Source organism: Mastigoproctus giganteus, chromosome 1 (assembly GCF_048544385.1).
Source record: "Mastigoproctus giganteus isolate SK-2022 chromosome 1, ASM4854438v1, whole genome shotgun sequence".
Lineage (NCBI taxonomy): Eukaryota > Metazoa > Arthropoda > Arachnida > Uropygi > Thelyphonidae > Mastigoproctus > Mastigoproctus giganteus.
Genome location: NC_143575.1, coordinates 46,491,540 through 46,518,265, shown reverse-complemented (window position 1 = coordinate 46,518,265; position 26,726 = coordinate 46,491,540). Strand labels below are relative to the sequence as shown.

The following is a 26,726-nucleotide window of genomic DNA, read 5'->3' as shown; positions in this document are numbered from 1 at the left end:
ACACACACACATGTATATATATGCAGAGAGAGAATCGGATCTAATAGGCAGAAAATTGAGTAGGGGTGCCGTAAAATAAAATAAATTACTTAGGGGTGCCGTTATTAAAAAAAGGTTGAAAACCACTGCTCTAGGCGAATAGCGGCTATTATCCTTGTGAACAGTGGCCCAACATGATATTAGGTAGGTGATCATAATATAATAAGAACTGGCTGTAAGTTATGCTTGGCAACTGAAAACATAATTACTTAAATTTAATTTGTTTTATACACAAAATTGAAACTTCATGGGAGAAGGTTATGTGGACTACGGCAAGGATGCATGACAATGTATATAGACCGGAGTGCGTTCAGGGTGTCCAAGACTTGTTAATATCCTCGAAAAATATAACCCCAGGGGCTCATATCTGGTGAGTATGGGCTTGGCACACCCAGGGGTCCTGAGCTGGATATCACCATTCTTCTGTTTCTTGGTGATTCCTTTCTCTCTCTCTCTGGGTAACTTGGAAAAATTTTTTTTTGGCTGGTGCAGCATAAGCCTCAGGCTTCCTTGCACTATATGGCTAATAATAATAATAATAATAATAATAATAATAATAAATACAGTTGTAGATTGTGGCATCCGCAAATGGGATTGCCTTCGAAGTGGACATGAGCAACATGGAGGAGACGCCGAATTAATACGATACTTATTCAGAGGCAAAATATAAACTCTCGCTCTCTCGGCCATTTCTGAATGACTTCACGTGATGCTTAACGACCATATTAAATGATTCGTCAGGGTCCCCACCCCACCGCAGTGAAAACCTGGCGTTATGGTGGTTTCGCAACTGATGCTGAATGGACAAACAACATATCAGGACTGGGTTGAACCAAGGAAAGGTAGGGTCCTAGGGTCCTAGAGTAAGAATAAATGCAGCTATCGCCGTAAGTAAAATAGCCCAGGGTAAAAAGAATGTTTGAAATTCTCAACTGCAAACTGTTCGAGAAAAGGCTGTCTATTCTCGTTGAAGATGTCTTAAACATGAAACAGAGCTGCAAATTCAGTCGAGGATGTCTGATCTTTTGCGCTGCTGTAAAGAATTGTATCAAGGCAAGAAGAATCAAATTCTATTCAGACTTCTCTTATAAAAACTTGAATAAATTAGTAGGACTAATATAGTATGTAAATTATAAATGTTTACGTGTACAGTGCAATACATATATGTGTATTTTTTATGCTTTCCTGATTTAATATTAATTTGCTTAACTTTTATTTTTAATTAGTAGTTACATAAATCATAAGTTAAAGTTGGTTGGTGCAAGAATTCGATTACATGAACGCATCTACCCTTTATGACATATTGTTGTTGTTGGAGTAGGGTTTTAGAAGCATCAACAACTAAGGACATATTGCTCTGTGTATATTTTGTTTATTATTTATAATTATTACTATTTTATTATTTTTCGCCATTATAATAAATTAAGGTAACTAGAATCTGTCGGTTATAACTGGGTACCCGTCAATATAAGGTGATGGATTTATTTTTTCCACCAGGTGTATCCATAACGTTGGACTCGTGCTGATTTTTGTTTTTTGAAGGGACAAGCAGACGAAATAGCTGGCAACATCGTCTGTGGTTGTGCTATTAAAAGATGCCTGCGTGGGGGGTTTGTACAGTAATTCGTTAACCAGTGTGGTTTTAGTCGCGCATGTGAAGTGTTCTTACTGGAATGTATCTTCCGCAGTCTTTAAATTTAATTCTGTGATTTGTAATTTACTAGTTAAAGTTATGTTACACATTTCTGTTACTATATACTGGTATGCTCACTTCTTAGGATGTATAGCCTCGATCATAATATTACGTCCTAGAGGTGTACCGCTGGCAAGTAAGGGAATGTGATGCACGACATTCAAAACCGCATGTTCTCTTAGTCAATTCTGAGTGATATGACTTTTATGTATGATTTATTTATTTTTTTCAGTTAGGTTAACTTCGATATTATATGACATATTTGGATATGAAATATATTTTTTAAGTACTCACCTTTACGGAAGCAAAATGTAATTGTTACGTGGAATAAATATTTAGTGTAATAAAAAATAAAAAGTGTAATTGTTACGTGGAATAAATATTTCTAATATATGACATGAAATACTAATGCATTTGTTAATTTCCAATTGATTTTTTAATCGCTTCCAAAGTATCAGTAATTCTGTTTACAATGTCAATGTTTTTATTGTGTGAAAATATTGTTACTTGCTATTACTAGACAAAAGTTAAAAATGTGCACAAATCTGTAAAAATGCCATTAAATTTTAAATATTATTGTAAGTTGCAGATAAATCTAAGCAACTTGGAGCAATTTGAAATGAATTAAATATATTTTAAATAAATTAATATATTAAAGTCAAGCATTTATGATTTTAATTTAGTTATGCAAACGAAGGCTTTGTCTTTTTCTTTTACTGAACACACTAGATGGCGCCACATACTTTTAAGTTACAAGAACTTCAAAAATTAGAAATTTTATTACGAATCAGTTTAATTAGGTTAAAATTCATCCGTTTGCAACGTGTAGACTAGAGGAGTTGGTATAGATAGGAACACGATGCTTTAGATAGGATTAGACTTTACATGAAGAATGCTTTCATTCTTTTATCATATGTAGTAGTAGTAGCATGTGATGCAAGAAAGCTAGTGTATGAGCTTATGCAGCATCAGCCAAAAAAAAAAAAAAAAACGCCATTCCCTCCAAATGCCTGTCCAGTTCCTCCTTAAATTCATTTAACCTATCAACTTCCATAACGACAGATGGAAGTTTGGTCCAGCAATTAACCACCCGCTGACTAAAGGCAAATTTCTGCACATTTATTCTACATCTGTATTTTCTTAATTTGAATTTAAGCCCCCTTAGGTTGTAATTAGCATTAGCATTAGCAGAGGCATATGATGCAAGAAAGCAAGCTTATTCAGCATCAGCCAAAAAAAAAAAAAAAAAAAAACCCACTCCCATTTCACCCCTCCGTTCGTTCGAAATACCTGTCCAGTTGAGCTTTAAATTTGTTTAGGCTATCAACTTCAACAACAAGTGATGGAAGTCGGTTCCACCAACCAACCACCCGCTGGCCAAAGGCAAATTTCCGCACATCTATCCGACATCCGTCCTTCCTCAATTTGAATTTATGCCCTCTGAGGTGATTATTCTGAGAAAGATGAAGAATCCCATTGGCATTGAGCATGCTCAAACCATTCAAAGCCTTATACACCTCTATCAGATCACCTCGCCGGTGCCTAGTCTCCAAACTCTTTAATTTGCAAAACTTAAGCCTTTCTTCGTAAGAGCAACCCTTAGTTCCATTTACTAATCTTGTTGCCCTTAATCTGAACAAGTGGAAAGATCCCATCAGAATTCAGCGTGCTCAACTCATTCAAGGCTTTATACACCTCAATCAGATCACCATGCAGGTGCCTAGTCTCTGCAATTTGCAGAATTTAAGCCTCTCTTCGTAAGAGGATCCCTTCATTCCCATCACCAATCTTGTTGCTCTTCTCTGTACACGCTCAAGCAAATCTACATCCTTCCTAAAATGAAGCCTCCAGACCTGTATGCAGTACTCAAGGCATGGCCTGACCATTGCCTTATACAGATGGACAATCACCTTCTTTTCCCTGCTAGCAAAATTCCTATATATCATTGACAAAACTCCATGACCTGCCGGCGCCTCCGTAGCCAGGTGGGAAGGAGCAGCAGCAGTGTGTAGCACATGCTTCTTGATTAGACCGGGGTTCGAGCCCGTCACCACCAAATACGGAGGATGCGGAAAGGTCAGGGAATGACCACCGCATATCCCGGAGCAATATGGCCTTAGTTGCTAATGCTCCTAAAAACCAAAAATAACAATAACCATGACCTGCCCTGGCAGCCAGTCTGCATTGCTCAGAAAACTTCATATCTGACTCCACAATTACTCCCAGGTCTTTTTCATTTTCTACCACCTTAAGTGTAGTATCACACAGTTGGTACGTTTCTCTGGGGTGACTTCTACCCATATGCAGTACTTTTCATATGTCAAGGTTAAACTTCAGTTGCCGCTTCCTAGCCCATCTGCTCAAATTTTCTAGATCCTGTTGCAGTAGCACACTGCCATTACTGTCATTAACAACCCTGCCAACCTTTGTATTATCTGCAAACTTCGACACTAAGCCTGATATACCTTCATCAATATCATTGATAAATATACAAAACAACAGTGGACCCAACACCGAACCCTGTGGGACGCCACTAATAACATTAGTCCATGAAGAGCAGCACCCATTGATTACCACCCTCTGTCTTCTCCCACTCAACCATCATTTTATCCATTGTAGCAACTTACCCTTAATACCATTCTGCTCCAATTTGTACAATAATCTTCCATGCGCAACAGTGTCAAAAGCTTTCCCGATATGCAAATATATATCAAAATTATTTTTTGCATCCAGTTCCTTTGTAACCACATCATAATATCCTATCAAATAGGCACCTCCGTAGCCAGGTGGGAAGGAGCAGCAGCGCGCAGCACACGCTTCTTGATTAGACCGGGGTTCGAGCCCGTCACCACCAAATACGAAGGATGCGGAAAGGTCAGGGAATGACCACTGCATGTTCACGGAGCAATATGCCTTAGTTGCTAATGCCCCTAAAAACCAAATAACAAACAAACAAACCTATCAGATTTTTCAGACAAGACTTTCCCTTAACAAACCCATGCTGTGTCTGAATTATTGCTGCAGTCCTGTCTAGATGATCCTGCAATGCATCTTTAACCAGTGACTCCATTATTTTACCCAGAACAGAAGTTAAACTAACTGGTCTGTAATTACTCGTGTCACCCTTCGATCCCTCTTTGTGAATTGGGGATACATTTGAACATCTCCAGTCCGTGTGGACCTCCCCTCAGTCCAAGGATGCTCTCATGATTATGGCTAAGGGTTTGCTTAGTTGCTTTGCCGCCTCCTTTAATAAAACTGGATTGATCCCATCCACCCCAGGTGCCTTTCTTATGTTTAACTTCAACAATTTCTCCTCCACTTTGCTCTCAGCTATTACAAAATCGTTAAGCACCCTGCTACAATTTGATGACCTTCTGCCATTTTCAAACCTTAATAACTCCTCATGTGTGAATGTAGATGCAAAATACTCATTCAGTTTCTTTGCTATCTGAGCAGGATCATCAACGGTCGAACCATCGATATCAAGTGGACCAATCAGATTCATCCCCTTCCTATTAGAGTTTATATAAGTAAAGAAATCCTTGCTGTTTTTCTTAGCATCCTTTGCCAAAGATTTCTCGTAATCTGCCTTAGCCTCCCTAACCTCCTTTGTTACCTTATTACAGACTAGCTTATACCTGCCATAGGCTTCTGAGTCGCTTGATGATATATATGAATCCAATGCATTTTTCTTCTGTGTCACGAGTGTCATTAGTTCATTTGATAACCATTTAGGCCTAAATCTTGAACAATATTTCTTAATAGGTATGAAACTTTTTCGTAGCTTCCACGATTAATTCCATGAATGCTTCCCACTTAGAATTTACTGTTGGTAACATCGTCAGTTGATCCCACTGTACATAATTTAAAAACTGTCCGAGACCACTGTACTCACCATTATGGAAGCAAAAACCCTTTCCTTTACCTCTGATGGTAATTAAATCTTTAAGTAAATCCCACATCAGTACACTGTGATCACTGCCACCTAGTGGTACCTTTATCTGCAAATTCTTAATACACGAATGATCACTGCTAATAACCAGATCAAGAGTATTACTCTCTCTCTCTGGTTGCCTCTTGAACATGTTGCTGCAAAAAACAATCATCCAATAAATCCACAAAAGTCTCACTAGTGTGTGAGTGACCAACCCACAAGTTCCAGTCAATATCTGAGAAGTTAAAATTCCCCATTATAAGACATTCTGATTTACTAGCCCTCTATTTCTCTGTACAATTGTTCATTGTACTCATTTGAGTCATTAGGCCTATAACACACTCCTATTCTTATTTTTGCTTTTGCAGTGCTTATGTCACACCAAACTGACTCAACAGTGCACCATTCATCTATATCAACTGGATGCACTTCTTTTGATTTTATGTTTTTCTTAATTAACAACATGACACCTCCTCCCTTCCTATCCTGTCTATCCTTTCTGTACACATTGTACTCCCCAAATTACAATTCTGCATTCCTAATATCAGTGTGACACCACGTCTCTGATATCCTAACAATATCCACCTTTGATGTCTTGACCAACACTTCAGATTCATCAAATTTATTTACTATACTTCTAGCATTGGTATACAAGCAAGCATACATGCACATATTCCTATTCCCTCTGACACATCCCATATACCCACCTGTTTCACGATGACTGCCATCAGTCTCTGAAACCCCCAGCACCCCTCGCTCCAGGTCACTACTTATTCTAATAGAAGTTGTGCAAGAATCACATTCACCTTTGCCTGCAGCTACATTTAACCTTTTAGTCTGTGAATCCCGCCAAGCTAGCAGTTTTCCGACCCACCTAACCGTGCCTCGATAGCATTAGCAAATATTCTTGCATCCTTTCTATTTAAGTGTATCCCATCCTTGTAGAAGCAGTCTCTCCTGTTAACAAGCACAGACCACGCTGAAAAAAATTCTACCCCTTGAGCCTTGCACATTCCCTCCATGACCGAATTGATTGACAAGGCTCTCATCATGTACTCCCTCCTCTCGTGTCTGGGCAGAATTGCAGACACTTTCAAATTTAACCCTGACTCACAACTTCTTTTGCAACATTGACCTGAACTTGTTAAATAAATCTGCAGATCTCTTACTCTTAATGTCATTAGTTTCAACATGTACAACAGTATTACCTTTTGTGCTCTGAATAGATGATATATGCTTTACAACGTCATCAACTTTTGCCCCTGGCAGACATACCCTGGTCCTGTTCCATCTATCCTTTTTACACAATATGTTTTCCTGACAATAGAGTCACCAACAATAATTATTTCATTTGGGACCAGCGCATTCTGCCTTGGAGATTGCCGCTGTGTTGCCTGATGCCCAGGAGTGAGCTCTGGCATTGAGTTGGGCAGCTGAGAAATTGACGGGCCGCTCATATTAATTTCTTTGTACCCTACACCTCAAGCTCTCATAGACACCCAGTGGAACTCTGAATTGATGCCTAATTTCTAGACACTCTCTGCACCTGGCACACACAAAGACATCCTCCTTGGCTAGATCATGTTCTGTTCTAGAGAGTTCGGCAAACATTTCACAAGTTGCACATTTTTTTAGGCTGTGATGCGTTGGAGAATTGCCTCCCCCAGTTCTCCCCCGAATCACAGCACTCTTGCCACTTTGCGCCCATTGCTTTGCTGCTCTAGTCTGGGGCATGATAATTTTAAATTAATAAGATCAATAAATTTAATTAATTAATTGAATAATAGAATCCTAAATGCAGTGATGCGTATTACACTATATAATTATACATTAGAGCTATCTAGTTACCACAATTAAAAATTTGAATTCCCTATTACTCTATACAACAACCTTACATGTATTTCATGTAAGGTTGTTGTATAAACGTCTGCAAAATGCACTATTTTCAAACTTTAGAGTAATAAATAGATTCAGAACTTTACACATGCAGCATGCTTTCATTTCATGTATTTTGTTAGTGTTTACTTTTTTGGGGATATGTTTAAGTGAATATCTATTTATAGTTGTTTATATTATTATTTTTTTTTTATAACATTTATACCTCAGAGACAGAGGCATATTGGTGGGTATAAGATAAGAAGACAGGCCGAAAATGTTTTGAAGGGCCTCGGTTTATTTTTCACAGATATTTTTTTGCTACTACAGGAGAAAAATATTTGCGAAACTTGTAACTTTGTTGATTTGAAGTGGTTTAATTAAAATCAAAACATGGTAAAAAATAAAATAAATACAGTGTAACTTTCGAACACCAGTTGGTGTTGCAGATGATTTGATCACCAAATGTCTTGCTGGCTAAACTACTTTTGGATACAATATCTCAAAACATTTCAGACTAAAACCTCCAAGGAGCACCACAGGGAGTCCTTATTAGTTATTTATATTATTTTATCATTATTACATTTTAACATCATTCTGAAGAACATAAAATATTGTTGAGAAACAGAAATTAACACTTGAAGTATATTTAATAGCATTGGGAATTTCATGACAACATGTTCAGTGTGTCCACACGTTTATCAATAATGTGACGCAGTGAGACTGTGAAGATGTGAAGAACATGTTTGACATTTTCCTCTGGCACCAAAAAAATTCATCTTCAGTTGCTTTATTCAGCAGGATTGGTTCATCGATTCTTCCAAAACATTCTTCCGATAACCCTGGAGATAAAATCATGAGTTTAAATCAGGTGACATTAGAGGCTTTTGAGGCAACACCAGTCCTTTACCTTCGGGTGGCAGTTCGATTCCCGCCTCGGGCTTGGATCAAAGTACTGCAAAAACCTTGGGAGGTGCAATATGGCCACAGAAGCCGATGCGCCAACAACTACCAAATCAAAAAAAAAAAAAAAAAAAACCTGTCCAGGTTTGCATTCAGTTTGCTGCCCTTAACAGTTGGCATCTGAAAGCAGTTGCCTCCAGGCTTCATGCTAATACAGATTAGATATCAGAAACAGTTCCAACATTTAAAAATTTAGTTTTACATGTAGACAAATGTAACTGAATGTAGGATTCAATTATATTGAATTAGGCTAATATTTTGGACTGATTTCCCTACAGTTTGTTATCCAGTGTAAATAGGTCGTAATAAAAATTTGATTAGTCAAAGAGAAAATTCTCTTTCAAGGCTTTGGTTGAGAGCAAATGACAAAAGTGTCGTGTCATTGGTAATTTTTGTGTGCACAGGAATTTGTATTTATATAATTTGTTATTTTTATTAAATGTTATTTTTTGTGTGAATCATTTTGTTATCACTAGAAATTCTAAAATAATTTTAATTAATATTGATATAATTATCCTCTGTTGATATATAAATCTGGTTTTTTTTTTATAATTCTTAAAACATTTATTTTTAAGGAAAAGTATTTTATGATCCTTCAAAGAATTTTACCTGCTTGGATGGTTCAATATCTATACCCTTTTACTTTGTAAATGATGATTACTGTGACTGCACGGATGGCTCAGATGAACCAGGTAAGTGACTGGCTACTGTATTTCATTGAATGCTTTTCACTGAAATGCCTATATTGAAATGTTCACTTGTGCTGATCCTAGGGTTAGGAGCTGTATGACATATTGTTGTTGTTGGAGTAGGGTTACCTTTGAATCCAGGGGGGGTTAAATAAATTCCACTGGGGGTTTATAAATTTTTATTTTATAAAACACGAATTCAATAAATTTATGTCAAATAAACACAACACGAAAAATCACATCAACTAAGTGTGGTACTCGTTAGTTGGTACACAACAAAAATAAATCACTAAAATTCAAAAGACACAAAAATTTCAAAATAATTAAATGGGCAATATTTCTGGCTGCATAAATTGCAACTAAAAGCCACTATTTCAAGTGTCTGTATTTTTGTTTTATGCTTTTCAGGTTCCCTTTATTTTCACACAAACCATCTCTTGATAGTGTTTCACAAAAATGGTCTACAATCCTTTGTTTGTATATCGCAAACAAGATCACAGGCCACGAATAGGTTCAGTTGAATTGGTTCCTGACAGATGCTATTGTAATTATAGCTCACAGCTTTCAGTAGCAGGACTAAACAATGTCCAGGCGATTAGATACATACAAACAAAAAGCTTTCGGTTGTTTTGTCAACCTTCCTCAGTTAAACTGACAGTTAAGAATGGAGCATGAGGGCGTGTACTGTTTAGAATGGAGCATGAGGGCTTCAATAACCAACAGTTAATCACGCACTTCATGTACAAAATTGGCAGTACACGCCCTCATGCTCCATTCTTAACTGTCAGTTTAACTGAGTAAGGTTGACAAAACAACCGAAAGCTTTTTGTTTGTATGTATCTAATCTAATATATATATATTTCCCATTATTAAATTTTTCAAAACCTATTTTTGTATCCGTTTTCGCTCTGTGTTACAGTAATTTTAGTTTCATAAACATTTCCTTATTTCTCATGTTGCTTCAACTTCAACCTTATTCTAAAATAATCTCCCATTTTATCTAAGCACCATTTACTTAGTACCAAACAACACAGTTCAGAGGACTTGCCTTCCTTCTGTTTCACTGTGGGATTCCTTTGTGCAGGTTCCTTCCACTGAGTGCAGTGATCTCTCACTCACTCACTCACTCTCTCTCTCTCTCTCTCTCTCTCTCTCACCCACCCACCCACCCACCATCTCTGCTATATAGCTCTTCCAGTACTGTCTTATTTCAGGATTTTGAGAACAGTTAATACTGAAGGAAATTACCACAGCAATAGTAGAAGCCAAGGTAAGCACATCCCCGGCAGAACCCTTCACTATATAGCTGGACACTCCCAGAACTACCATTGGAAGTCTGCAACCCCTCTTTTGGTGTGAGCACTTTATTTCCTTCTCATTTATTTATTTATTGAATTGTTTGCAAGTTACAATCGCCCCTTGTACTACTTTTTTATATGCAAGTTTATGTGCAAACTCCAGAGGGGTTTGCACGCATTTACGTATCTCTAATTAAAATAGGAAAAAACAGAATATTTTTCCCGCACAATGAAACACTTCCATCTTTTACTTCTAGATCACCTGTTCACAATACCTTTTGAACTGCTCCATACCGACACCCTTTCCCAAAATGCACTAAATATTGCTTGTCGCATCCTCAAGTAGAGGTGTAATAGAGGGATTAAACTATTGTTCAAAAACTTAATTTTAACCCTTCCGCACCTGCCATACCGTAGCCGAGTGGGCAGGAGCGGGAGTGCAGTAGCACACGCTCTCTGAGTAGACCGGGGTTCAAGCCCCTGACTGCTGAATACGGTCGATCTGCCAACCCGCACTGGACCAGCGTGGCAGATTATGGTCCATTTCCCTCAGCATGAATTGTTGAGGAGGCTTCCATCCTGCAGTGGGTTGATAATGGCTGCACTTTACTTTACCTGCCATACCATTGTTCACCACATTCCTTAATTGCAGTATCAGGCCTACTTCCACTAATGGAAATATTTCCGTAATGATGTTTTCATTATTCCTTAAGTGCTTTACTTCCACACACACTTTACTTACTAAGAGAAATATATTTGTAAGATTTTAAGTTTCATGATGTTTTCAGGTTTCTGTTGCATTTTTAATGTGTATAACAATTCCTCATTTGCAAGTTCAGCAGTATTAATGATTTATTGTTGTCGATTTTATAACCTTTATGTGAATAAATTGCGGATAATTATTTTTTAGAATAGTACTGAAAAATCGGTATTTTTGTATCAATACCGGGATTTAAATACCAGAAAAAAATGACTGGAATCTTTCTATTGTAAGCCCTAGTCTGGAGGCCTCATTTTAGAAGGATGTACAGCTGCCAGAATGCGTACAGAGAAGGGTACATGAAAGTCTTTCTAAGTTGTTCTCCTTATGTGCATTGATTAGCATCTCTCTCACCAACCTGATTGTTCTACTTTGACCCTTCTCTAATAATTGTCTTTCTTCAGATGTGGTCTATAGACCCGAACACAATATTCTAAATGTGGTTTTATGCAGATGAATTGGGGGTTGTAAATGGAAAATTTTACTTGGAACTTTTGTTAATAAAAAATCTTATTTTTAATAATTAGCTATATGCATGACACTGCCGATGCATATGACGAACAGGAACAGTGTTTTGGCACATTCTGAGCACAGAGAGGGACAATGACATTCTTTCATATGCACAATTTCCCAGAATAAAATATTTTACAAGATGGAATTTGAGAAATGGTTACAATTTTTTTTTTTTTTTTTTTTTGGTGGAAGGATTAATTTTAATAATTCCTCAATCTGGGAAAATGGACAGAAAAATCATTTTTTAATATCACAAACAAAAATCATATGGCCTAATATGCATGGCATATTTTCTATTTTGATTATTAATTTATATTGTCATTTTCATGTAGGTACCACAGCTTGTTCCAATGGTCTCTTTACATGTACTAACTGGGGATATATTTCAGAAGAGATTCCTTCATCAAGAGTTAATGATGGTATATGTGGTATGTTTTCCTTTGGTTTTTAATGTGTAATTTATATTTAAAAATTATATGAACATGCAGTTAGCATTAAATTGAATGGATGGGAATTTTTTTTTAATGGTAAGCATTATTAGCATTAGCATTAGCATTAGTAGAGGCATTTGATGCAAGAAAGCAAGCTTATGCAGCATCAGCCAAAAAAAACCCACTTCCACTTCACCCCTCTGTTCGTTCAAAATACCTGTCCAGCTGAGCCTTAAACTTATTTAGGCTATCAACCTCCACCACAAGGGATGGAAGTCTGTTCCACCAACCAACCACCTGCTGGCTAAAGGCAAATTTCCGCACGTCTATCCTACATCTGTCTTTCCTCAATTTGAATTTATGCCCTCTCAGGTGATTTTTCTGAGCTAGAGGAAGAATCCCATCAGCATTGAGCATGCTTAAACCATTCAAGGCTTTATACACCTCTATCAGATCACCTCGCTGGTGCCTAGTCTCCAGACACTGTAATTTGCAAAACTTAAGCCTTTCTTCGTAAGAGCACCCCTTTGTTCCATTCACTAATCTTGTTGCCCTTCTCTGTACGCGTTCCAGCAGCTCTACATCCTTCTTGAAATGAGGCCTCCAGACCTGTATACAGTACTCTAGGTGTGGCCTGACCATTGCCTTATACAATGGAATAATCACCTCCTTATCCCTGCTGGAAAAATTCCTGTATATCATTGACAATACTCCATGAGCTACTCTTGCAGCCCGTCTGCACTGCTCAGAGAACTTCATATCTGCCTGCACAACCACCCCCAAGTCCCTTTCATTCTCTACCACTGTCAGTGTAGTACCACAGAGTTGATACGTTGCTCTGGGGTTGCTGTTTCCCATGTGTAGTATTTTACATTTGTCAATGTTAAACTTCATTTGCCACCTCTCAGCCCATCTGCTCAACCTTTCCAGATCCTGTTGCAGCAGCATAGTGTCAGTAGTGTTCTTGACAACCCTGCCAACCTTTGTATCGTCTGCAAACTTGGACATTAAGCTTGATATACCATCATCAATATCATTTATAAATACAGAAAACAATAATGGACCCAACACTGAGCCCTGAGGGACTCCACTAATAACACTAGTCCACGATGAGCAGTGTCCATTGATTACCACTCTCTGTCTTCTCCCCCTCAACCACCCCTTTATCCATAGCAGCAATTTGCCTCCAATGTCACACTGCCCCAATTTGTGTAGCGGTCTTCCATGTGCAACAGTATCAAAAGCTTTTCTAAGATCCAAGTATATAATATTAAAGTTATTCCCTGCATCCAGTTCTTTTGTGACTGCATCATAGTATCCAATCAAGTTGGTCAGGCAAGACTTCCCCTTAACAAAACCATGCTATTTCTGAGCTATAACTGAAGTCTTGTCTAAATGATCCTGCAGTGCTTCTTTAACCAGTGCCTCCATTAATTTTCCTGGAACAGAAGTTAAGCTCACAGGTCTATAATTACTTGTGTCAGCCTTTGATCCTCCTTTGTGAATTGGGGTCACATTTGCACATTTCCAGTCTATGGGTACCTCCCCTGAGTCCAAGGAAGCTCTCATAATTATGGCTAAGGGTTTGCTTACTTCCTTAGCTGCCTCCTTTAATATAACTGGATAGATCCCATCCACTCCGGGTGCCTTTCTTGTGTTTATCTTCAACAGTTTCTCCTCCACTTTACTCCCAGTTATTTCAAGATTCTGTAGCTTACTGCTAGAGTTGAATACACCTCTGGCATTCCTCTTGCTGAATAACTCCTCATGTGTGAATGTCGATGCAAAATATTCATTATAATGGCTAAATGACTCAAGGAAGCAGATGTTTTCTGTATTTTCCAAAAAAAAAAAAACAGAAAAAAAATTCGCTATCACTCATAACTTCCCCATTACCAACCAGAAGATATCTACCTGACCTCCAGAAAATCTACCCAAAACAGCCGACCTGGTACTTCCCTGGGTGCCGACCGGGCTAGCCGAGTGGGTAAAGTACCTGCCCGGCAACCCAAAAGGTCGCGGGTTCGATTCCCGCCTCGGGCTTGGATCAAAGTACTGCAAAAAACCTTGGGAGGTGCAATATGGCCACAGAAGCCGATGTACCAACAACTACCAAATCAAAAAAAAAAAAAAAAAAAAAAACTTCCCTGGGTACCATTTGACATCTCTAATAACAGGACACGGACCCTACAATGAAAAGCTGCACGGATTCGGACTCACTGAGGACCCAAACTGTACGTGCGGGGAGACAGAAAGCTGGAATCACATAGTGTACGAGTGCCCACAATATGAAGACCTCAGAGGGGTACTTATAACAAAAATAAGATACCTACCAAAAGGATTGGAATCCCATTTCATAGATACTGAGGATGAATATAGAGCATTATCCTAGTTCGCACAAGACCTCTTCATCAGGAGAAGGACATTAATCACCATCTACAATGACTGATATCAAGTACCACTATTGAGACACCAGCCAGCACAATGTCAAGGCTGCAACTAAAGATGAGGGACACAAGCACAAGGACGGAGCTTGCCCCATGAGTAAAGAAACTTGAAAAAATAGCTGCCAATAGCCATATGGCGATCTGAAGAGGGCACTCTAGCCCCCTTCACCTTTATACCTACTTCCTTGGGGGGAGGGGGGACATTTTCGTCCTCCCCTCCTCTCCACCCTATATCTTCTACTCTGGTGGGACATGGGCATGTCCCACTGAAAACTGGGGCTACCTACTCTATTGGCCCCATATTTCTGTCTTTCTCCCCCCAAGTCTTCTGCCTCCCCCCTCTCTATCTATATGCTAGCGAAAGCCCTACATACCAAAAACTTAACATATCTAAATTACCTTACGCCCATAACTTGGCCTAGCAAAACTAAGCGATTCTACCCCTACGTCAACGCGTTTCTTTCTTTCTTTTTTTTTTTTTTTTTTTAGGTCCTAGCCGCCGAAATCTCAGGAAATTAAGTGGCAGGACCTGCCAGAGTGAAACAGACTACTGGGTTCCTGGTCTGCCTCCACGGGGCGTAAGTGGGGTAATGTTGGGCCTCAGTAGGGGCCCAGCGGCTAAATGACCAGATGAACAATGGTACAAGGCATCACACATATACAAAGTCCATACACTTTTAAATCTCTGGCTTTTCCAGTCAACTGGTTCACCCACAATGTAAACTACGCGGAGATGGGGGGAACCCCTTGTGCCGTTTGACCCTAAACACACTTTACACTTTACTTTACCAAAAAGTGGCTATCCAGCTCTGCTTTGAGTTTAACAAACTCTCTGCTGTGTCAGAGTTTATTCCAGTGATCTGCTACATGCTTCCTGAAAGTAAACTTCATGAATCCATCCTTATGTTCCCCCAGAATTTTGTATTTGTATCTGCTGGTTCTTGTCTCTCTGCCAATGAAAATGTACCTCCCATGTTCTTTCTATTGATTCCCATCAGAGCCTTATATACCTTTACCAGATATTCTTTAAGAAGTCTAGTTGCTGAACATTGCAGTCTGCATGTTCTGAGCAGTTCCTTACATGGGCATTATTAGCATCCTCTGACCAATCTGATTGTCCTTTTTCCTAAATCCTAATTTGGTTGCCTTTCCACCGTAGCCTAGTGGTCAGGCGCACGGGTGCATAAGTACACGTACCTTGAGTGACCGGGGTTCAAGCCCGTGACTGCTGAATACGGTGCTGTTTCTTGTATTCTGTATAACTTGTGAACTCCTCTGACCGTTTGGTCGTCCCAGAGTATAAACAAAAAATTTATTTATTTATTTATTTCTTCTTGAATTCTTGAATTTTCTCTGCCTGCAGGCAGGGACAGATTTCAGTTATCAGGGCCTGAGGAACAAAGTGAACAGGGACCCCTATAGATTCCCATGAATGCCCCCAGCTAGTATCTCATACACCTGTGCAAAAATTTTATACCATGTAGGCAAAATAAGCCATGAATATATTCTGTCAAAAATAAAAACAACATCACAAATATAGCAGATAATTAATTTTCAGTTGCTTACAAGCTAAGCAGTATTTTGGCTCGAGATGGTCATGAATGCAAGTACGAGGTGGTGGAAGGATAGATGTCTTTCTTCCACTTAATGGAAGTGTTTCAGTAATGCAGAGTATTTTGTATACTATATTTAAATATTTCTGACATTACTAAGTGTAATGGTAAGGTTCTAGTGTAAAAAGTACAAATTTAGTTGCTTCCAAAGAAACCCTTCAGTTTCCTAAAGTTCTGCTGGGATGCACAGTTTATCAGGGTAATATATAGTATTGAATATTTTATCATAGGATTTTATAAAAATTTATTAAAGACACTGGCAGTTGCATATCTTTTCTTTTTCACTCATGAGATCCAGGAGCATCCTTATTTTGTCTTTCACTCATTTTTTTTTTTTTTTTTTTTTTTTATGTGAACCCCAAACACGAGAGGTATTAGAACCTATAGTACTTAGTACCGTGCTTGGGTTGGAGGTTGAGAAGACGAAAGAAGATATTTGTTGACATTGTACTTGAACTTCTGTAGATTGTAATTTTCAGGAAATACGTATGATGGAAGGTTGTTCCAGAAAATGGCAGTTGAATGAATAAAAGAGGAAGATGAAAAGTTGGTTCTGTGGGGTTTGAAGTTGGACAGTAAATGGATGTTGGCTGGTGGTGGCATGTGTTCGGACTGTTTTGAAAGAGAGAGTAGGAATTATAGAAGCCAATTCAGAAGAACAGTGCCCATGGAAGTATCTGTAGAAGAGGCATGCAGCAGAAACAGTACGTCTATGAGAAAGCAAGTGGAGAGACTCTGTTAGAGATGAATCATTAATTAACCTAACTGCCCTCTTCTGAATGGAATCAAGAAGCCTGAGAGAGGTTTTGGGGGCACCACCCCAGATTTGGGAACAATATTCCATGGCAGGGCAGATTTGCGATTTATACAGAGTGAGCAGCTGTTTGGAAGAAAAGTAACGCCGAGAGCGAAAGAGAAAACCAAGTTTTTTAGATGCAGAGGAAGCAATATTTGTAATGTGCTTGTGCCAAGAGAGATTAGAAGTCAGGGTAATCCCCAAAAGAGATATATCATTTTGCCTAGAAATCGGAGTGTCACTAACGAAAAGCATAGGAGCAGAAGAATCCTTTTTGCGAGATATAAGACAAGACTGAGTTTTAGAAGGGTTGAAATCAACTAAGTTGTCTTTGCCCCACTGGAGAATTACCTGAAGATTGGCATTTAAGGAATTGGTAGCAGATTTTCGAGAAGTCAAGCTGATTGAGCAGGACAAGGTTTCTCAAAATGGAAAGTGGAATGCAATGGGCCATCATCAGCAAAACTATGGATAGGATTTCCAGTCAATGGAAGAAGGTCATTAATATACAAGAGGAAAAGAGTGGGGGAAAGAACTGAACCTTGGGGGACACCGGCATTAGTGGAGAAGTTAGAAGACAGAGAGCCATCTACCATCACCATCAGTGAGCGATCAGAGAGAAAATTGGATAACCAATTATTAAAACAGTTGGCAAACCATAAGATGGAAGCTTGTTTAGAAGACCTTTATGCCAAACACGATCAAAAGCCTTTGAGATGTCAAGAGCAACTACTTGTGTTTCACCGAACCTTTCCATTGAATTAGTCCATAAATGGGTAACATAAGCTAGAATATCACCAGTGGATCGACACTGACGGAATCCATACTGGTGATCGTTGATCAGACGGAAGGTTTCTAGGTAGTTTAAGAGTTGGCGGTTAATTGATTTCTCCATTACTTTAGAAAGAGTAGAAGTAACTGCAATGGGACAATAATTGGATGGGAGGGATTTGTCACCCTTTTTATGAACTGGCTGGATATGAGCAAATTTCCAAGCAGAAGGAAAAACACCTTTGGAATAAGAAAGTGAAAAAAGGCGGCAAAGAATAGGAATAAGTTCAGGAGCACAGGTTTTGAGAACAAGTGGAGAAATACCATCAGGACCTGGAGCTTTCTTAGCATCGAGATTCATCAAAATCCTTCTGATATCCTTTTGACGGAAGACCACAGGAGGCATTGAATGGAGCGTGTTGGGAATGGTGGGAGGTGTTTTACCAAGATCATTAATATATGAGCTGGAAGAAAAATGGGATGCTAGCAGGTCAGCTTGCAGGTCAGCAGGTCAGATGCTAGCAAGGATAAACTTGGCTGAAGTGACAACAGAACCATTTGGTTTGGACAGAGGTGGTAGCAGAGATGGGCAAAAGTTGCGGCCAATAGCTTTGGCAAGAGACCAGAATGCTTGGCTACCATTAGGGCAAGAAGCAAGTTTTCTACTCTTAGCCTGTTCAAACTCTAGTTTGGACTGATTAATAACTGATTTACAACTGTTGCGAGCTTTGGTGTAGGCAGAAAATGAAACTGAAGAATTAGAAACAAGCCAATTACGATATGCAACATTCTTCTCTTGAACAGCCTTAGCACATTTATTGGAAAACCAAGGTTTAGATAAAGGACGAGATTTTATAGTGGAGTGTGGGATAAAGGATTCCATTCCTACAAGGATAATTTCACTACACGATCTGAGCAAACGTTGACATCAGAAGTTTTGAAACAGTAATCTGACCAAGGAAAAGAAGAAAAGAAGTCTCTCAGGTCATCCCATTTTGCATTCTTGTAATGCCAAACAACACGAGGTTGGGAATAGCCATGAGATAAAGGTTCCATTGGAGAAGAGACAATCACCAAGTTGTGATCTGAAGTGCCTAAAGGACCTCTCACTTCGACCGTGTACTTAGAAGTGTTGTTTGTGAGAAAAAGATCAAGCGTATTGGCTGTATGATTAGGATTGTCCGGTATTCTTGTAGGTAAATGAACAATCTGTGCTAGGTCATTAGTAATTGCAAAAGCCTCAGCATTTCGACGTGCTGGGTCGGTGTGACTAGAAAACGGAAGCCAGCTGGAGTTGTGAACATTAAAATCACCAAGGAAAATTACCTCACTGTTAGGAAAGTTGGACTGGAGAAAGTCAAGTTGCAAAGAGAGGAAGTCAAAGAGCTCCAAGTGATTAGTGGAGTTGGGAGAAAGGTGGAGACAACAGATGAATTTGACACAGTGAGGTAGAGAGATTTTAAGCCAGAGAAGATCAAAGAGAGGTGATTCCAAATTGCCAAGTCTCTGACAGGGAATATTAGAACAGACATATGCACAAGTACCACCTTCGAGGCGAAAGGAATCATCTGAGCCACATGGTAAACAACATTAGTATAAAACGACTTCTACAAAATTCAGGGTAGTGGAAAATGAAAAAGACCCAGGAGACCTCATGGGGTTTTGTCATTAATGTAAAGGAATTTTGCTAGCAGAGATAAGGAGGTGATTATTCCATTGTATTAGGTAATGGTCAAGTTGCATCTTTAGTACTGCAACAGATCTGAAGGACTCATTTTAGAAAGGATGTAGAGCTGTTGTAATGAGTACAGAGAAGGTCATTGAGATTGGTGAGGGGAACAAAGGGGTGCTCTTACCAAGAAAGGCTTTAGTCCTGCAAATTCCAGTGTCTGGTGATCTGACAGGGTGATCTGATTGAGGTGTTTAAGGCTTTGAATGGATTGAGCAAGCTCACTGCTGATGGAATTCTTCTTGCTCTGATTAAGCAAATGGGAGCATACATTTATATTAGGGAAGGATGTGTGTAGAATAGATGTGCAGAAGTTTGCCTTTAGCTAGTAAGTGGTTGATTGCTCGAACAAACTTCCACCTGTTGTTGTGCAAGTGGATAGTTTAAATAAATTTCAGGTAGAACTTGGCAAACTATTGGAGGGAATGGATAGGTGAAATGGGAAGTTTTTTTTGCTGATGCTGTATACGCTTGCTTTCTTGCATCATTTGTCAATATTAATACTAACACTGTGAGAATGCATACTACAACAGCAATAAAGTTTAGGTTTTGATTTCGCATTGTAATGCATTATTGTCCAGGATGTCTAAATAGGCCACAGCATTCATGGCCAACCTCACCATTGGTCCCAGGCGAAACCAGGCAAAAAAGCCCCAGACAATCACTGCCTCTGCCAAACTATTCTTGGAACTATACAGTCCGGCAGGTAGCTTTCTCTGAGTTACCTGCTGGACTGGTAGGCTTCATGTGATATGGCTGTCAGTCTGGTTGACCATGTACCATGACTCATCACTCCAATCCAAGGATGGTAGGCCTTACACCAATCCAGATGGTATCTGGCATTAGTCAGAGTAATTAGTAGTGGCTTGTGGTCAGCTACATGATAGTGGTAATGCACATTATGCTGCATACTGTACTGTGTTGATATTTGTCCCAGTCATCTCACTAAGGGCCTGTGTGTGCTGCAACAATGTCTTGTGTTCCAAATAGACAATTCTTTGCAGGGCTCTCTTGCCATGTTTCATCAGCTTTGGAAGTTTTCTGAGTTGTTTCATGATCTGTGCTGTTTTTTAAGTGTCACGTATGGACTGATTATTTATGTTGCTCTCTGTTATCATTTCACATAGGAAACCTGTTAACTCTATTGATTGTGGCGTCTTGTATACACAATCATGTTACTGTCTCCTCAGTGGTCTATGGGCATATTTATAGTTGTGTCTGACACATAGTGCTTGTGTAGGATGTGACCAGGGCTCTCTTGCCATGTTTCATCAGCTTTGGAAGTTTTCTGAGTTGTTTCATGATCTGTGCTGTTTTTTAAGTGTCACGTATGGACTGATTATTTATGTTGCTCTCTGTTATCATTTCACATAGGAAACCTGTTAACTCTATTGATTGTGGCGTCTTGTATACACAATCATGTTACTGTCTCCTCAGTGGTCTATGGGCATATTTATAGTTGTGTCTGACACATAGTGCTTGTGTAGGATGTGACCAGCTATTAAAGGAAGGGTGTCAGGATATTAATGGTAAGCAGTGTATGTATGTGCATCAGACAACCAGTATCATTATGAATATGTGGTGTCACTGGATGTATATTAATGGAATGTGCAGTAACTGAGCAGTAGAACGACTACAATGCATTTGTTTTAAATAAAGTTTGTTGAAATTCAGTAATTTATTTTTAAAATTTACGTTTTTAAATTACTGATAACATGTATGTTAATATTGGGATTAAATCGACTGCAGTTTGTAAGACATGTGTTACATGTATTTTGTTAGTAAATTCTTCTCAAACATTTTTCCTCATTTCTTAGACTGCTGTGATGCAAGTGATGAGTATGGCAGCCGTACCGAATGCCTGAATAATTGCAAGTAAGTAACAGATTTTTGAATGCTATGAAACCCCCACTAAATTGCATTAGCATTAGCAAAGGCACATGATGCAAGAAAGCAAGCTTATATATCATCATCCAAAAAAACCCTTATTTCACCCATCCACTCATTACTAAAATCATTACTTTAAGAAGTGAAACATAATAAGGAGCTGATCCTCATTATGTCATAAAATTAATCTGTTTAATGTGTTGTGAGGAATACTGTTATTGTCAATCAGAATTATGTGTTTTAAATATTGCTGTGTATTTCTCAAAAATGTTACCTCAATGTAAAAATTCCTGTTTTTTTTCTCAAAAAGAGGATGAATATTTGAAAGGGATAGAAGGGGTGGAAAGGGATAGAACTACAAATAACATACAGTTTGGTTGTTATTTGTACTTAAAATAGGCCTAACAATGCTATTTGTGCAATAACAGTTTTCAGAGAGGATTGTGCATTCACTGAAGATTTATCTACCGATATTAATGGAAGCAGAAGAATAGATTGCCAACCCTTTATTGATTATAATGAGCACATTCCTAGATTCAGGTAAAATCTCCATTCCTTTATTCTTTGACAGGATTCAAACTTGGAGATCACCAGAGAAGTATCAAGTATAGTCAGGGGCGAGCTGTCCCAAGGGTGCAAGGGGTGCACTGCACCCGGGCGGCAACATTCAAGGGGTGCCTGAAAACCTGAAACTTGCATACACATATGAAGAAAATTTTAAAGAGGGGCACCAAATTGCGATTGGTACCCAGGTGCCACATATCCTAGGAATGCCCCTGAATATAGTTCTTCACTATACAGAAGAGCTTCAGGATCATCTGTAAAGGAATGGAGTTTTATGAGAAAGGAAAATCACATTTAACTAATCTGATAAACTAATATGAGGTTATTACAGAAGAACTGAATGCAAAGAATAATCTTTAGTATATTAGACTTGACTAATAATTTTAATACCATCTCATATGAACACCTTTTATGTAAACTGCAATAATGTGCTATTAGTGGAAAGGTTTCATGGTGGATAAAAGAATAATTTAATGATATATGGCAAAGGATGGCTATAAATGACTGAAGGGGTTTTGATTAGAGTTACACAGGGTTCAGTACTGGGTTTCTGATATCTAGCATTAGTTATATCTGTTGTTTCTGATATTTAGCATTAGCATTAGTAGTGGCATACGATGCAAGAAAGCAAGGTTATATACAGAATCAGCCAAAAAAAAAAAAAAAAAAAACCCTCATTGTGTACCCTGTACGCACAAAAGATGTTTTATGTGAAAACATCTTTGACAAAAATCAGAACTGTTTTAAAATTGAACAGCTAGAACCAAAGTTATGAATGATGTAATGTTTTATGCTCACTCCTGCTACTTATCCTACCGAATCAACGTTAGTGACATTACCATCATACTTCAGTCCGAAATATTTAGTATGAACGATGTAACGTTTCATGCTCACGCCTGCTACTTACTCTACCGAATCAACGTTTGAAAGAGGTTAGCGAAATACAAGTTGATAGCCTAATTACCCATTTGATGAATAGTATGATGTCACAATCATGATTGCAACAATACAAGTATTTGTATTCTTGCAATCCACATTTTTGTTACATTCCATTGTTAGGTGCCGCTATAGTTGTTTTCACTTCAGTAATTTTCTGATTAGTGAAAGGGACTGAATGCTATACTGCTATAGCTGAGTGTTCAACAATGCCGAAAATGCAGAGCGTTGTCGAGAGTATTGAGCAGGCCAACTTAAGAAAATAAAGATGGAGGCAGTAATGAGCTCGCAAGAATCAAAAAGACTATCGAGATTGCGTAAAAGACAAACAGAAAATCAAATGTTGGATTTAGCAGTGCCTTCAACTAGCAATGCCACTCCATCTAACAACAATGTATCCGAAGTGAGTATTAATTATGTACAGCAGAACATTTCTCCAATTGCGGAGTAGATGAGCTTCAACGATCAAGCTCCTTTCCTTTACACCGACTACTATTTACATAAGAACGCACATCAAGAGTTCAAAAGCAGATTTATGAAAAATGATTTCTGTTCTGTATGCTACATTTGTGATTATCTATGGTTCAAAAACGACACAAAGAAACCAGCTGCTAAAGATGCACCATTGATGTGCACTGCATTTCCCAATATTGACGTCGATGGGATCCTTGTGTGTAATAGCTGCAGAGGATCACTTAAGAACAACACCATTCCAGCACTATCCAATTGTCGAAAGCTTTGTCTACCCAGAAATTCCATCGCATTTGCCGAAGTTGGATTTAGTGACAGAGAGGCTTATTTTTCCTCGCCTACCATTCAATCAAATAAGGTGCCTGAGACACGCATACAGACAATATGGCATTCTGGGCTAAGTGATCAATTTCTTTCAACATGATGGTTCATCGCTTGCCAAGGGAGATTGATGATGATCATTGTATAAACGTGCATATAAAACTCAAGAAAATACAAAAGTCAGGCTATTTTTCGGGTTAGTAAGAAAGCGAGTGGTTAAAGCATGGCTTCTATATTTGTTCAGCACGCTTTTCTATCGATTATATCAAATCATGAAAGATCAGCCATTCTTTGATGACAGTCACATGGAAATTAATTTGGCTCAAGATGGCATAAGTGAAGCGGTTCTGACCAAGGAAAGTCTCATCACTCAACAGCAAACGTTGTGGAGTGATAAATATCTTAGAATCGCCCCAGGAGAAACTAATGTACCACAGAGCTTACTATTTGAAAAGCACACAGAGGAATTGGCCTTTCCCAGCATTTATCTTGGATATTCAGAAAGTTCTGAACTTTCTGAATATCCAATGCATGTGATTCCATTCATGATGGCAAAGAGCGAGCTCAGACTATCTGACCGACGTGCAGTTACTCCATATCATCTCCTTTATGTAGTAGTAATGAATGTAATGAGATTGAGAATGACTCTTTGATGGTGGCTTTCAGAAACATAGGTAAAGATACCAAACTGACCCCCGAGTAAGTTCAATCCAATGAATACATTAACAACTGAATCGAAACCAAATTTGGCCTTCCTAAGGACAATTCCAAACTCTACGTAAGTGCGATCTATTTGCCATGATTAGACAGCTCGCTAAACCTACAATGTTCTTGACTGTGAGTGCCAATGAAATTGGTTGGCCTCACTTGCTTCAGCAATTGTACAAGCTACAGAAAGAAGGGGTGCAATATTAGTGAGGATGATGCGAGCGACATTGACTTCAAATGCAGAAGGCGACACTAGTGAATGAAGATGATGTAGCCTGTGCGATATACTTCAAGATTGTGGATGTAATTATGAACATATTGCAGTCGAAGCGTTATAGCCCTTTTGGTCAATTTTACGTGGTCAACTTTTTCAAGTGCATAGAATCTCAACGTCATGGTAGTTCACACGCACACATTTTTCTTTGTTCTCACCCAGAGATCCTTTGGATGAGAACAAAGAAGATACCATCACAATGATCAACAAGTTAGTGTCTGTCTCTGCTAGCGAGGCTTCGGGGAACATCAAGCTTCAAACTCACAAACATCACATGCTACAAGAAAATAGCACTGATTAAACAACAAACATTGAGTTGAAGCACCATTCATGCCTTGTAGTATGAATAGTGCTTCAAATCGACAAAATCCGGTCTACATGTGATTTTGCAACACGCAAATGACATGTTGCAAATTTGTGGTTTCCAGTTTGTCGACAAAATTGACAGACCTTGACGTCATTTCCATCATTAACACCTATTCCGTCCCATTGGAATTCATTATTCTGTTCTGATTTTGTGACATGTCACAAAATTGTCATTTCCAGTTTGTCGATCAAATCGAAAAACTTGAAATGACATCAAATGACGTCATTTCCCTATCACAAAATCGTGACAGATTGGTTTTACTTCAGTCCAAAATTTACTAGGCACCATCAAAGATGTTTTCACATCAAAAATCAAGAAATATAAAGTAGTGAAACTCTAAATAATAAAATTTTATATAAGAGATATTTTGATTAATGGAGTAATAAAATCAAACTATGCAGAAAGGATAAAAAAAATGAGCTTGATAAAATCATTGGGTTTTCGCCTTTTTATAATAAAAAAATATATATTTATAAGAAAACTAGTTTGTCTTCGTGATAAAGGACTAAATCTACTGTAATCTTTTTTTAGAATCTAAAGAATCCATGTTGTCAGTTGTCTTTGAAGGGAGCATGGAAATGTACTGCTGATAAGATAGCCTTGGAATTTAGGGAATTACATAAAGCATAAAAAAAATTTTAAATTAGTTATGTCTCTACATATTTCTCTATATCTCTTGAGATAAGCTGAATACTGCTGTTTAAAATAGAAAATTTCACCATCCATTCCTAACATTTGTTTAACAGCAGTTTTTTGAAATTTTTTAAGTGCTGTGATTTGCAATGGAAAAGTGGGAGACTACAGAATCGAAGCATATTCCAAGGCTATTAGAACCAAACTTAGGTAAAGTACTTGGGTAAGTACAAGAACAGAAAAACAAACTGCACTTTGGCCAAGTCTGTAGCTGAATGTTGATGCATATACCATGCAGCCTCCACAAACTCTGCTGTGGCAATCTAGCATGGTGTAGTGGCTACACAGCGAATTTCTGAAGTGCAAGCTTTTTCTTATGGAAATTTCTATAACCTGACCATAATACAATAACGCTGTTTTGTACAATTATGTTATAGAAATTGGCTCCAGTATGAATGAAAATAAATCGAAGTTTGCTAAATACAGGAATTCTCCGAATTACATAAGGGTGCGTTCAGTGGAACACTACATAAGTCGGAATTTCCCCCATGCTTGTGCAGCACTCACAACTGTGCTCGCTGAATTGAATGACCCAAAAAATAAATTTTTGACGAACATGTAAATAGAATTATTTATTGTATTTATTAAATTTATCTTGTGCACAGGAAAAATTACAAAAGTGTGCATTTAAAAAATTTCAAAACTATAAAATTGCAGAAAAAGAGAGGAGACAGGCATAACATCAGAAGTTTTACCTCCCGAGCATCGTTGCCAGAATCGACATCTTGAGCTGATAAGTACACCACTGCGGAGGTTGAGGGCTGTGGAGATTTAGAAGGGGTCGGCTGCTCAACCTTGCGAAAGAACATATTAATGAATGACTGGACAATGGCTTTTTTCTTTTCATCTTAGATTTCTTTGTAGCAAGCAAGCATATGATTCACCCCCTCTGTTAACTTTTAAGAATTGTTCCCTGTCAGGATCCGTCTCACACCTCACCATTGCTGATGC

General features: G+C 38.4%; 1 protein-coding gene across 2 annotated transcripts in view; it reads left to right on the top strand.

Annotated features, from left to right (window-relative positions):
- Nucleotides 1–1,624: 1,624 nt before the first annotated feature.
- Nucleotides 1,625–26,726, top strand: part of LOC150090760 (glucosidase 2 subunit beta-like) — a 213,876-nt gene continuing 188,774 nt past the window's right edge. The window contains exons 1-4 of one of the 2 annotated variants that reach the window (XM_090372539.1): nt 1,625–1,868; nt 9,083–9,199; nt 12,100–12,195; nt 21,372–21,429. In XM_090372539.1, coding sequence (XP_090228665.1) covers nt 1,772–1,868; nt 9,083–9,199; nt 12,100–12,195; nt 21,372–21,429 — 368 coding nt within the window. In that variant the 5' untranslated portion in view covers nt 1,625–1,771. The remainder of the gene's footprint in view (nt 1,869–9,082; nt 9,200–12,099; nt 12,196–21,371; nt 21,430–26,726) is intronic. The other variant, XM_090372533.1, reaches the window with a different exon arrangement.